General features: G+C 31.0%; 1 protein-coding gene across 2 annotated transcripts in view; it reads left to right on the top strand.

The window, feature by feature from the left end:
• The window catches only part of SRP54 (signal recognition particle 54), a 33,979-nt gene that overhangs the window by 7,953 nt on the left and 12,993 nt on the right, over window positions 1–13,033 (top strand). For both annotated transcript variants that reach the window (XM_039885658.1, XM_039885659.1), the window contains 9 exons: window positions 1,822–1,932; window positions 3,970–4,061; window positions 5,032–5,116; window positions 6,986–7,090; window positions 7,886–7,952; window positions 8,033–8,090; window positions 10,997–11,147; window positions 12,157–12,305; window positions 12,579–12,679. In XM_039885658.1, the coding sequence (XP_039741592.1) occupies window positions 1,855–1,932; window positions 3,970–4,061; window positions 5,032–5,116; window positions 6,986–7,090; window positions 7,886–7,952; window positions 8,033–8,090; window positions 10,997–11,147; window positions 12,157–12,305; window positions 12,579–12,679 (886 nt within the window). In that variant the 5' untranslated portion in view covers window positions 1,822–1,854. The remainder of the gene's footprint in view (window positions 1–1,821; window positions 1,933–3,969; window positions 4,062–5,031; window positions 5,117–6,985; window positions 7,091–7,885; window positions 7,953–8,032; window positions 8,091–10,996; window positions 11,148–12,156; window positions 12,306–12,578; window positions 12,680–13,033) is intronic.

The raw sequence follows: 13,033 nt of genomic DNA on the forward strand, positions 1-13,033 counted from the left end.
ATAGACCACAAACAATATAAGGAAAAGGGAAAGGGAAGGAGAGGGGAGATTGGGGGGAGAAGAGAGAGGGGGTGTGTATTTGGGGGTACCTACGTTTTGTTATAAGGACTATACCTCTGCACGAAATGGGAAATCATTGTGGTTTTGAGCAGAATTCTAACACCAGAGTTTTCAGAAGCACATCCTTGGAAATTGTTGAGGAAACACTATATAAATAAAAGGTATTATTAAATATTATTTTATAAAAACCCGAAGTGCAGACTTTTGTAATCAGTCAAATATATTAAAAAATATACTGCCAATAAATACTTTCATAAGGAAAAATGTATTGGAAAAATTAAGTTTTTTTAATTTAAAATAGCCAGTCAACCTAGGAAGGTAGGTTTATTTTTAAGAGTTAACTAGTAAAGCTTTTTAAAATGGAGGATGATCTGTTTATGACATGATCTCTAAAAAAGTTAATTGTGGTGTCATAATTAGGATTATATCAATCCTGGTAACACAGTAGTAAAGAAAATGAACTGAAACATCTGAATGTTATTTCTTACCTGAAGAATATTTACTTAAGCAATAATTAACATAATGAATATGGGATAAGAAATAAGTAGTTCTGGATCTTTTCTATGAAGTAGTTGCTCTCTAAAGTAACCATGTGATTGTAAAAATATATGGTAAGCACTTTTATTTTGGTCTGTCAAGTATTGGTAGTAAGTTTCTAGGTTCTAAATTATGAAATTCTACCTGAGTGGAAGGGTAGGTTTTAATTTAGAGCTCAGCCTGGACTATCTTTGCCAGTGATTGGTCCTTGAGTACATTTTTCCTTTCTTTTTCTTTTGATTCTTCTCATCTCTACACTTTCCCTATGTTGAATGAATCAGCTCTTTTATCCTCCTATTCCTCTCATTTTTAATCTCTTCTATACTCTATAGATAGGATGTACCTAGTCTAGATAATCTAGGTTGACTGAATTAGACTAGGTTAGCTTGGAAGAGTTGTCAAAACTGTTTTTTTGAACAATGAACTTTTCTGCCAATATTGCTATATTGAATGGTTGGTATTTCTTAACCTGGTTTTTAGAGCTTTTTACCACCTGTATTTCCTTCTAACTATATAGCCCTCTGTCCTAGCCAGAATTTTTTATTTATTGTCCCCCAAATAATACTCAACAATCCATAAGTACAATGCATACATAAGATACAAGTTTGTCCCAGGCTTTTCCATGTCTCCCTTTCTGCTTATGCTGTTTAACCTTCTTCAAATTCCCTTTTGTCCTCTTCTCTACCTATCCAACTTCTACCCATATTTCAGGATCAAATTCATATTCAACCTTCTCAATAAAGCCTATTCTGTCTACTTTTTTCTTCCTTTGAATTTTTACAGGAATATCATTGGCAATTGACCATAAACTTTTATTGCTAGCTTTGAACTAGTACTTTACTGGTATTAGTTAAGGTTCTCCACAGAAACAGAACCAATATTGGAGGGTGTGTGTGTGTACACACATATATAAAAAGGGATTTATTATGAGAAATTGGCTCATGTGATCCTGGAGGCTAACAAGTCCCAAGATCCACAGGGAGAGTCGACAAGATAGAGACCCAGGAGAGCTGAGCTGGTGGTGTAGTTCCAGTCTGAAGGCTGGCAGGCTTTTGGACTTGACTTTTGAGGCTGTAGGTTGAGACTAAAGAAGTTGAAGTTATAGTTTGTAAACGCTAGAGTACTTTAATTTGAACTTAAATACTCTTCTTTAGAAGTCTACAATTACGGGAACTGGTATTGATTGTTTTCACATGTTTTTGTTTACATTTTTTTCCTTCCTAGATTTTCTTGTAATCACGTCTTAAAGCCTTCAAGATGGTACTAGCAGATCTTGGAAGAAAAATAACATCAGCATTACGCTCATTGAGCAATGCCACCATTATCAATGAAGAGGTTTGTAAAATGAAGTATATGTGATGGCACATCATCACTAGCATTGGGGAGCTGGATTATAAGTAATCTCTATATTTATATTTATTTTGATGTAGACTGTTTTATCTGTAGGTAAAAACCTAAAACTAGATACACTAGGTAATGTTTTTTATTGTTGACTATTAATTTCAACTTTCTACAAAATGAAACCTTAACTTACATGTAAAAATGACTAACATTTTATACTTTGAAAATGCCTTAGATGTGGAAATACACTTTTGCTTGCTTTCTTGACATAGGCCTAAAACTTCAGTATCCTGCTTCTTTCCTCTTGGGTAGGCATGTGTGTACCTGACCTTTTCTCTTTGACTTTTATTTAGCATTTTTATAAAAGGCAGTATTTTCATCTTGGCTACTTTGATTCGTTTTCTCTGAACTCATTCGGTGTTTTGGAGATTTTGTAAGTTGACTTCTTACATGGTATCTGACATAACTCTTCCACCTAGCTTTATTGTTTTTAGTTTAAGATATTTCTTTTTCCCATTTTTCTCCCACATGTTGTATCTTAATGGTTTATCAATTGAAAAGAGATGATTATAGGCCACAAGTATACTTTCTGTTTTGTGGTACCAATGCAAAAGTACTGAATTTGGTTTTAGAAGACTATTTAGTATTCCATTTAGTAGTTGTGTTATTAAAATCTGAGCAGGTCAACTTCAGATTCCTCAATGTATAAAATGAGAAAATAGCATTTACCTTACAAAGTGGTCTTAAGGATCAAATGAGATAATAGCTAAAAAGTACTTTCTAACTTGGAGGTTTAAGAAAAAATTCTGATACAGAATTTGATATCAACACTTTAATAAGCCAATGGTTAAATAATTTTGGGACCATCTTTGAACTTGGCTAGTCCAGCCTCATTTAATAGCAACAGAGAGTTTCATGTGTTTATTTATTGGAAGAGCCAGGGTTGGAATCTTTTTTTCTATTTCCTCATCCAGGGCTTTTTCTAATTATTGTTAAATAATCATAACAAATCTTGTTTAGTCTTCGGAACTCAGAATAAATAAAACAGCTTTCTCAACATTTTTCCCTGTGTAACTCTTTGCTGTTTGTGTTTATAGTAGAGAAAAAGGAACCAGGGAGAAAAGCTTGGTGGGAAATAGAATAACAGCTGTTGCTTGAATTGGCAGCTTCTCTGTTCTTGGCACTGTGCTGGTAGGGAATTAACAAGGAAAAATCCCTCTAATGAAAGATCAGCTTCATTTTTATCAGACTCCTTTAATGAGGGATAGGGAAATCTGATTATCCTCTGTAGGACATGTGAAGTGACTTGAAGATGAGAATTCATTCAAGAAATGTATGAGGGCCTACATTTTTGTTGGCACCAGGAATATAGCACTGAACAAAACAGACTAAAATTCCTGTCCTTGTGGAGCTTACATTCTAGTGTGTAAACTATTTACATGAGCAGCAAAAGCCTCATCTTTTCTTAAGACTATAGTTTATGATCTTTTAACCACAGTGTCTTGCCACTCAACAAATATGTGATGATAGTTATTAGTGGAGGATAGTTTCCTTTTCACTTTGTTTCTCTGCTCCAGGTGGAAATAGTGAGACTTTAGATCAGACTGGGTCGTTTTCTTTTGTTACATTTTCTTGCCTAGTAGTCTAATTAAGCAGATATTGGGAATTTAAAGTCCTGTGTATCAACAGCAGGTGTTCAGTGACATAGAAAACATCTTTGGCAATGTGTATAGTAACTTTATTTGGCTTGTATATTGTCTTTATTATTATTGCTTTAATATAGGAATAAAATCGTGGTAATTAATACTTAGTTGAATAAAACTAAATGGAATGTCTTATTTTGACAAAATGACTAGACATTTAATAAGATGCTCTCTCTAAGGCTAACTGAAAAACCTTTTGTTCTCCCAGTAGTGTAGTGTTGTCTTTATTAAGCTATGGTAGTATATGATGACTGATGAACCAGTGTTTTTATATGATTGAAATGATACACTGAGCATTTTAAATTTTTATTCAATTATTTATTTGCAGGTATTAAATGCTATGCTAAAAGAAGTATGTACAGCATTATTGGAAGCAGATGTTAATATTAAGCTAGTGAAGCAACTAAGAGAAAATGTAAAGTAAGTTAAATTAATTAGATAAAAAACAGGCAAAACTAAATTTAGTTTATTGGGATGAGGAGTTAACTAGAAACGTCTGCTATATCATGAAACATGTCTTTTGTACAGCACTGTAAAAGAATAGAACTCATATGTTGGAAGATTGCGTGTATAGTATGTTTTCATAATGATGGTTCAAAAAATAAACTACATGTGGCTTTCATTTAATTATGGATTTCTTTCCATTTTAATACTATATTTGGATAGATTCAGTCATATACTGTATGGTATTTTAATATAAAAGCCTTTTAACAATTCAGATTCTTTATAGAAAAGTGGCACCATTTGATCCTTTTCAGGTTTAAGATGGCATTATAATTAGTCTTCTTCATTATTAGAGAATTGTATTCCTTTTTGTTCCCCTTTTGGTTTCTCCATCCATATTTGAATGAAGGAGTAATGTGTGTGGTCTCAGTTATTGCGTTCAGTGGGAGAGGCACTGACTGGGGCAGGGCACATAGAGTACTATAGGCACATCAGTTAATTGCTCGAATCCTAGCTGTGTCATGCTCTCAGGCCATCCTTCCTTTTCATATTATCAGAGTGGGTAATGTAGAACTAATGGCATTTAAGCATTTAGAACTAGAGAAAGTAGTCTTATTTTCTGCTAGGTGTAAAGATATATAAAGTATATATGCTGCAAGAAAAATAACTAAAATTAATACTTTGCAGTGATATGAGGATAAATTAATATTTAGACTTTAAAAAAAAAAAAGCCTTGAAAAACGAACCAAAGCCTTGCATTTACTATTTCATGGTAAATTCTTTATGGTATAGATTTTTGAGTCTGTAGTAATTATATGCATGCTAATTAGAAAGCTATTAATACGAATGATTAAATATTCTTATAGCCTTTGGGGCAGAAACTTCTTTTTTCGAGTGTTTTAACTGGCTTTTTTCCCTCCTACCCCCAAATACCATCATTATGAAGGTCTGCCATTGATCTTGAAGAGATGGCATCTGGTCTTAACAAAAGAAAAATGATTCAGCATGCTGTATTTAAAGAACTTGTGAAGGTAAAAGTATATCAAGATTATACTATGATTCTCTGTAGACTCAATGGATAATAACAAACAGGAATACTATTTCAGAATACTTTTTAATGTTTTTATAGCATATTCATCTATATTAACAATATTAATTGAAAGATTATTAACTTTTCTAAAGTGACATTTTTATTATAGACTTTTCTGAGTACAAAGTTCTGAATACAGCTATGAAAGCCATTATTCCTGCAAAAAAGGCCAAAGCCAACTTACAAAAAGTTAATATTAAGTTTTGCCTATTGAATTTCCTACTTTTGTACAGAAAGTCACTTTGGGCAAGTGTTGTTTTCCACACTGTTCATTGTGTGCAGAATTCTCTTTGAAAGACCAGATATCCCTATTCTTGCCTAGATTATGAGCAATTTTGAATTAGCCAAGTTTCATTTTGCAAGTGGTAAGTAGAGCCTATTGTCCTATCTCACCTTAGAACTGATATTGCTGCTGATGTCATGAAAATTATGGTGAAAATCTTAGAGCTTTAAAAAATACGTATGGGTCAAATGATAGGGGGAAAAAAGGAAGAAGCTATAAAAAGTATTTTTTTTGAGAGCAACAGATGCCAGCTAGTGTTCTCTTAGTATTTTTTCTTATGTTGTATGAATAGTTTAATTCACTTCATTGGTTCTAGCAGAGCTGATTGGTACTTTGAAAAAGTCTAGTATCTCAGATGGTTATGTCATTTCAGTTTAGTCCTATACACTAATGAAAAAAGAAATTCAGCAAACTTTCTCTTAAGAATTAGATAGTTTAGGCTTTGTGGGCCATATGGTCTCTTGCAACTACTCAGCTCTGCTCATGTGGCACAAAAGCAGTAAATGAATGGGTGTGGCTATATTCCATTAAAGCTTTATATACACATAGTTTGCCAACTTCTGGTCTAGGACATTAACTATTATTATGGCTTTATTATCATATGGGGATACATGTTCAAGCTCCAAACAACTGACTTGGAAATCAATTACTTTTTAAAATGAACTTTAAAAATTCCTCACTTTAAAAATTCCTCATTGCTTGTAAGTCCGGAGACTGTCCATATATGAACCTTAATTTTCCATTGATTGTCATTATAAAATTGGAGATTATTTTTTACTAGCCCTTTATAACTTTATAGAACAGTAGATCTTTGGCTTTGAAGAATTGACATTGGAAAGTATTTCACATGTAATTTGTAATTTTGATTATACATAAACATTGGTCAGATTTAACATAAAGATAGGTGTGTCTCAGTATGCGGTCTCAGTATTGTAGTCACTTGCCACATGTGGTTATTGAGCACTTGTAATATGGCTAGTCCAGATTGAGGTGAGCTATAAGTATGAAATACATACCAAATTTGAAGACCTAGTGTGGGGAAAGGGGATATAAAATACCTTATAATTTTTAAATGTAGACTGCATATTGAAATGTTAATATTTTGGCTATATTGGGTTGAGTATTAAAATTAATATAAATATTAATTATTTTTGTTTTTTTAATGTCACTATTAGAAATTTAAAAATTCATATGTGACCTGTATACATATTTTTATATTTCTGTAGTGCTGATGTAGATTGCTCCTTTGGCTCAAACTTGGTCTCACATTTTATTTATACTCTAGTTTTTTCTAAAAATGTTTCTGAATTGGATTGGAATTATAGGCTAGTTTATGACTTCACAATACATTATTTTAAGTTCTTAAATTTTACTATGTATGTACAAAGGGAAATAGAGTTGTATTAGAATGGAGAATTATGGTTGGCTTTTATACCAAATGTCCTTAAATTATTTTTATAATTTAAAAGTTTTGAATGTAAGCATATGTTAACCTGATTTCATTTTTATTTTATTTTTGGAATATAGCTTGTAGACCCTGGAGTTAAAGCATGGACACCCACTAAAGGAAAACAGAATGTGATCATGTTCGTTGGATTGCAAGGGAGTGGTAAAACTACAACATGTTCAAAGGTAAATTATGCTTAATTTTAAAAAAAGTCATGGAGAAGATACGTTTGTATAGATCAAGTTTTATGCTAAACCAGGCTTCATCGTGTTGTTGCTTTACAATTTTGTGTTAACTTCATGTATCTATTATATACTTGTAATAGCTTTTTGTAGGATAAGAAGAAATCCCATAGCCTCTCTTGTGATTGTTTTTTGTGAGAATGGTAGAGTTCTATATAACTATGTTATTCTTTTACTGAAAAGACCATTCTTGTCCTTTAAGGAAGTGAGTATATGATTTTTTGAGGAAAAAACATGGAAAATTTACCTTATCTCCTATGGCTCAAGACTCCCTTTTCATAATATCCCACCCAGCATAATATAGATCTTCATTTTGCATATCTTTGTGCTAATTTTTAATTATTATACCACCCTTTCCTCCAGAATTGGGTGCCTCAACTTTATTACCACATTTTGTTTCACAAGCCTCAACTATGTTATAGTTTAGAAAAAAACAATTATTTCTTAGAGGATTATGTTATTTTTTTATCATTTATTTTTAATTAACATTGATAATAGTTAACATTTTTTACTACAGTCATCTGTTGCTTGATCATTTTATATCCTTTTAATGGGATTGTATGGCAGTTAGAATTTAAACTTTAGGAAATTTGCTGTATTCAAAAATTTAATGATATTACTTTTAGGAGAATATGAGTAGTTCTATTTTACCTTTTAGTAAATAACAAGGTAAACAAAAAATTATATATAATAATTTGTATTTATTGATATTACATTTTTAAAATCTTTCTTTCCCAGTTAGCATATTATTATCAGAGGAAAGGTTGGAAGACCTGTTTAATATGTGCAGACACATTCAGAGCAGGTAATGTGTTAGAATTTTAAAATTATTTTCTGTAATTTTTATTTTCAAGTTTGAGGACTCATTGACTCTTTATCTTGTAGGGGCTTTTGACCAACTAAAACAGAATGCTACTAAAGCAAGAATTCCATTCTATGGAAGGTGGGTTTCTATTTTTTATTTTGATACTCAGTGCCTCATCTTGTGTATTTTTTTTTTATTTCATTCTATCTGGTCACATTTTAATATATACTTATAAGCTTAAATCCTTACTGGAACAAAGTAGATATAATTAATAAATTGTTATTTTTTATTATTATAACATGATTCAGCCTGATCAAAGTAGACACTGTTTAGTTTTTAATTCTGCCTATACTTATCATCCTTCTGTGCATGCTTTCTGAACTTTTTCTGCTTCTCTATTCTTGCTGTTTCTTTTAAGACCTATATGAAGCATTCCTTGATTAAATACAGTGGTGAATTCCATACTGTCTTTTTCTTGAGTACATCATTTTAAAAGTTTGATCATCCTAAAATGGCTTATAATCTATAGTTATCTCAGGTAGAGATTCTCATTATTGCTATCCTTCATTTGATATATTGCTGTTCAGGTAGTTTGTATATGTTAGAATGACTAATTAAAAGAAATGAGTCTAGATTGAATTTAGAAGGACTCGTTTGAGGGAATAGCATTTTTCTTAGCATTATTAAAGTAATTGGTTTATTATACCCTCAGGAAGAAAGGTTAAAGAGACAAAAATTTGAGGTAATTAAATATATGATATTTTGTTAATCATTACCTTTTACTTTTTGGCTGGCCAAGAAAGCTAGTGAACTTTGGCTGTTATAGGTTTTTTTATTTAAAATTTTTTTTTTATTTATTTTTTTAAGATTATTTCTGACAGGCAGATTAAAGAATAACGTTAGGAATTTTATTTTTAGGATAGGAACTCTTTCTAATATAGATGTAAAAATCAAGGGATAACAAACAGTTATATCTTTAGGGTTCACAATTTGCAAATGGTTAATGTAGCTGATAATTACTTGAACTATTGGCCAAAGTCAGAGCACTAATTTTTAACCAGTATTCTCAATATCATTTATTAAATAATCTCCTTTATTCATGTAAACTTAAAAAACATATAAAATGTTATGTGGACTAAAGTATTAGCATTGTTTCCTCTGCGAGAGCTAAAGAGACTAAAGCTCGGGAAGGACTTGAACTGTATCTGCAATGTCAAATTTACATATAGCATTTTGGGAGGATGGTAGATATAGAACTGTTATGCTATTTATCCTGTCTTTTTTAAAAAAAAACACTTTTAATTAAAAAATTTAAAGAAGTGAAAGCACTAACAGTTTCACTTCCCCATTACCAGTTTTTAGCATGTCTATCTGTGCATTTACGGCTACACAAATAAACACAGATATATGTATAAAAAGATAGATAGATAAATAGATAGATAGATAGATAGATAGATAGATAGATAGATAGATAAATCATAAATTGAAATGGAATCTTTTAGTGCTTCTACCTTGATTGCTTTGGTAGTGGTTAATATGGGTTGTGTAAATTTGTCAAACTCATCAAAATGAACTTTTAAAATAGTGCATTTTATTGTATGTGAATATACCACTATAGAGTTGATTAAAAATGGGATATGAAAAGATAGTGATTATTCTTGGGAGGGAGTGAGGTTATGCTGTTTCTTGATCTGAGTGTGTTTACTTTGTGAAAACTCACTGAGTTTATAATTTGTGCAACTTTTCTATATGTTATACTTCATTAAAATGATTACTTAAAATGGGATCTTAATAATTATATAATAGACAATATACTGTTTAAGGTCATTCTTTTTTATGACATTGTATTCTATTGCATGCACATATATAATTAATCCCCTTATGAACATCTTTGATCATATTTCTTTGCACATTTATAAATTTTGTGTCTATCATATTTAAAAATATCTGATAATAATCATCTTCAACATATTCTTGCCTGATCTCACCAGCTTATTTCCGTGGTTAAATCTGAGGATTCTCTATTAAGTTACAAAAAGAAAAATGTCCCTAAGATTTTGATTGGAACTACATTGAAATCAATTAATTTAGGAGAGAACTGATATCTTTACTGTATTTATATAGTTACATTTAGGAACCTGCTTTGTCTTTTTTGTCAAAAAATTTTATGTTCTTAAGTACTTTTCTTCATTTAAATCTCATACATATTTTAATTTAGTGTATTTCTGATTGTTGTTAATCTAAGGGAAAAACATTTTCTTTCCATTATATGTCTTTTCATTTGACAGTACTGCTCTTTATAAAAAAAAAGTTACCACTAATCAAAAGATTACAAATTAAAATACAATCTCATTTCTTGATTTTCAAGTTGAATAGATTTTTGAGGATTATAAAAATGTAATGAAATAGAAATGAAATTAAACTTTCGTGGGAGGACATTTTCCTTTTAAAAACCAAAAGTCTAAATGATCAGACCATTTGATCCAAATTCAACTTGTAGGAGTGTGTCATAACAATTACGAAGAAATAATATTACTTGTATTTCATATTGGCTATATTTTTTAATACCAAGAAATTGGAAAATCCTTAAACAGTAGGGCATTTATTGAATAAATGCTAGCATAGCCATCTGATGGAATGCTGAATAGCCTAACAGTTGTGTTTTACAAGAATATTTAATTGTTTTATAAAATGTTTACAAAAGGGCATTAAATGGAAAAGCATGTGTGAAATACTAGGTAATACAAGTTCAATTACTCTATTAAAGAAAATTTAAAAAATTGAGGAAAGCACAACTCATTCAGAAAAGACATGCAGCAGAATCATACAGGATTTGTAATTGGAAGGCTGGATGCTGCTTCATGCTGATCTAGAAGTAAATTGTTATATTTAATCCTTATTAGATTTTATTTTTCTAAATTGAAATTGAGATCATTATGACTTTTACAGAATAGGTAAAAGGTATAGTCACAATTTCAAAATTATTAGTATTTGGAAGTTTTGCTATTGTGATTATTGTTAAGTCGTTTGTCCATGTTAAATAGCTATACAGAAATGGATCCTGTTATCATTGCCTCTGAAGGAGTGGAGAAATTCAAAAATGAAAATTTTGAAATTATTATTGTTGATACAAGTGGCCGTCATAAACAGGAAGACTCTTTGTTTGAAGAAATGCTTCAAGTTGCTAATGCTATAGTAAGTAGCTTTCAATTTAACATTATAAAGACTTGGGTTAATTTAATTATATGTTATTTTTTGCCGATAGGACAGATTTTGAGTGATTTATTTCTGTTTTGGGCACCTCTGTCTGTATGATAAAGACTTAATCTTCTCTACATTAAGGATGAAATTTTCATGAGCAAGTATCAAAAAAATAATTTCTTTTCTCACTTATTCATCTTAGTATATATGAGAAAAATAACAAACAAAAAATTTAAGAATTAACCTTTAATAACCACTGAATTTCCTTTCAGTAAATATTTAAATTAAATAAGAAATGTTTATTTTAGATGAATTTTCAAAGATTTTCAAAATGAAGCATTTTAAAATAATCATTTAGTGTCTCAAACTGTAATGGGAATAATTTGGGGAGAAGCACATATTATGAATCCATGTTTTGGGGTGGTGGCAATAATTCTTTGGTTAATGCTAATAAGTTTATTTTTAGTTATGCCATTATTTTCATTTAGTTGAGAAGAGCCAAGGTAAATAGCCTCAGTATATTTTATTCATTTTGGTTTTAGTGTACACTCTTCTACTTTCGATTTTTCTCTGATTTACTTTTGCTAGTCCCTATTGCCTAGAATGTGATTCTTCCAGATCTTCTGATAACTTTAACTTTTCCTCTTTATTCAGGCTTTGTCTTAAATGTTACCTCCAGAGAGATCTACCTTACCTAGAGAAGCCTCCCACAACTCAAAACTGATACTGTCTATCCTGCTTTAATTGTTGTACATCTGAAATGTTTATTTGCCTATTTATTATCAGTTTCCTTTGACTAGAATGTAAGTCCTATGGGGCAAGGATTTTCTTATTCATCTCTTTGTCTTAGGACCTAAACAGTGCCTAATACGTAGTACTCTTTTAGTAAATATTTATTGATTGAATGAATAATTATTCATAATAAATATTTTTATATAGCTTCTAATGAGGAAATAGTTTAAGATCAGTAAAAATATGTATCTTTTCTATTTACATTTTCTAGCAACCTGATAACATTGTTTATGTGATGGATGCCTCCATTGGGCAGGCCTGTGAAGCCCAGGCTAAGGCTTTTAAAGATAAAGTAGATGTAGCCTCAGTAATAGTGACAAAACTTGATGGCCATGCAAAAGGAGGTGGTGCGCTCAGTGCGTAAGTATCATTGATGCTCTTGTCCTATATCTTGGACTCGGGGGGTGGGGGGTATTTGTTTGTGAATATTCATGGTTTATTGTTGATTATTTAAAGTATATTTCGATAGTAGACCTAATATGGTCTATAAAAGAAGTTTAAATAGAAACAATTTTGGAGTCCTCATACAGTTTTGTTTGAACTAGTGAACAGAAACTTGAGCTATGTACCTCTGTCTAATTAGTTTTGAAATCTAGTGGAAATTTGTTTTCCTTTTATGCTTTCTTTTTGCAGAGTTGCTGCCACAAAAAGTCCAATTATTTTCATTGGTACAGGGGAACATATAGATGACTTTGAACCTTTCAAAACACAGCCTTTCATCAGCAAACTTCTTGGTATGTACAGTGATGGGGATATAGAAAAACCTCCAAGAAATAGCATGGATATTTAGGACAAGTTAGGATTTTAATTCTGCCTTCTCACTAACTAGTTCAGGAAAATCATTTTCTTACATGATTTGTATTCCTTGCTTGTGTGGTTAGAGTGGTAAATGAACTATTAGATGGCAGGTTCTTTGGAAAAGTTTTAGAGCACAATACAAAAATATGTGTTTGTAGTAATAGCAGTGATAATGGCAGTAAAACTTTTGTAATGTCTCCGGGTATTCTAGTTAGAGAACATGGAATTTGAAATTAAACTCTGGGCTGGAGTCCCTGCTTTGTTACTTAACCCCTCTAGCTTATGTTTTC

The sequence above is a fragment of the Pteropus medius genome, unplaced genomic scaffold (genome assembly GCF_902729225.1).
Source record: "Pteropus medius unplaced genomic scaffold, Ma_sr-lr_union100, whole genome shotgun sequence".
Lineage (NCBI taxonomy): Eukaryota > Metazoa > Chordata > Mammalia > Chiroptera > Pteropodidae > Pteropus > Pteropus medius.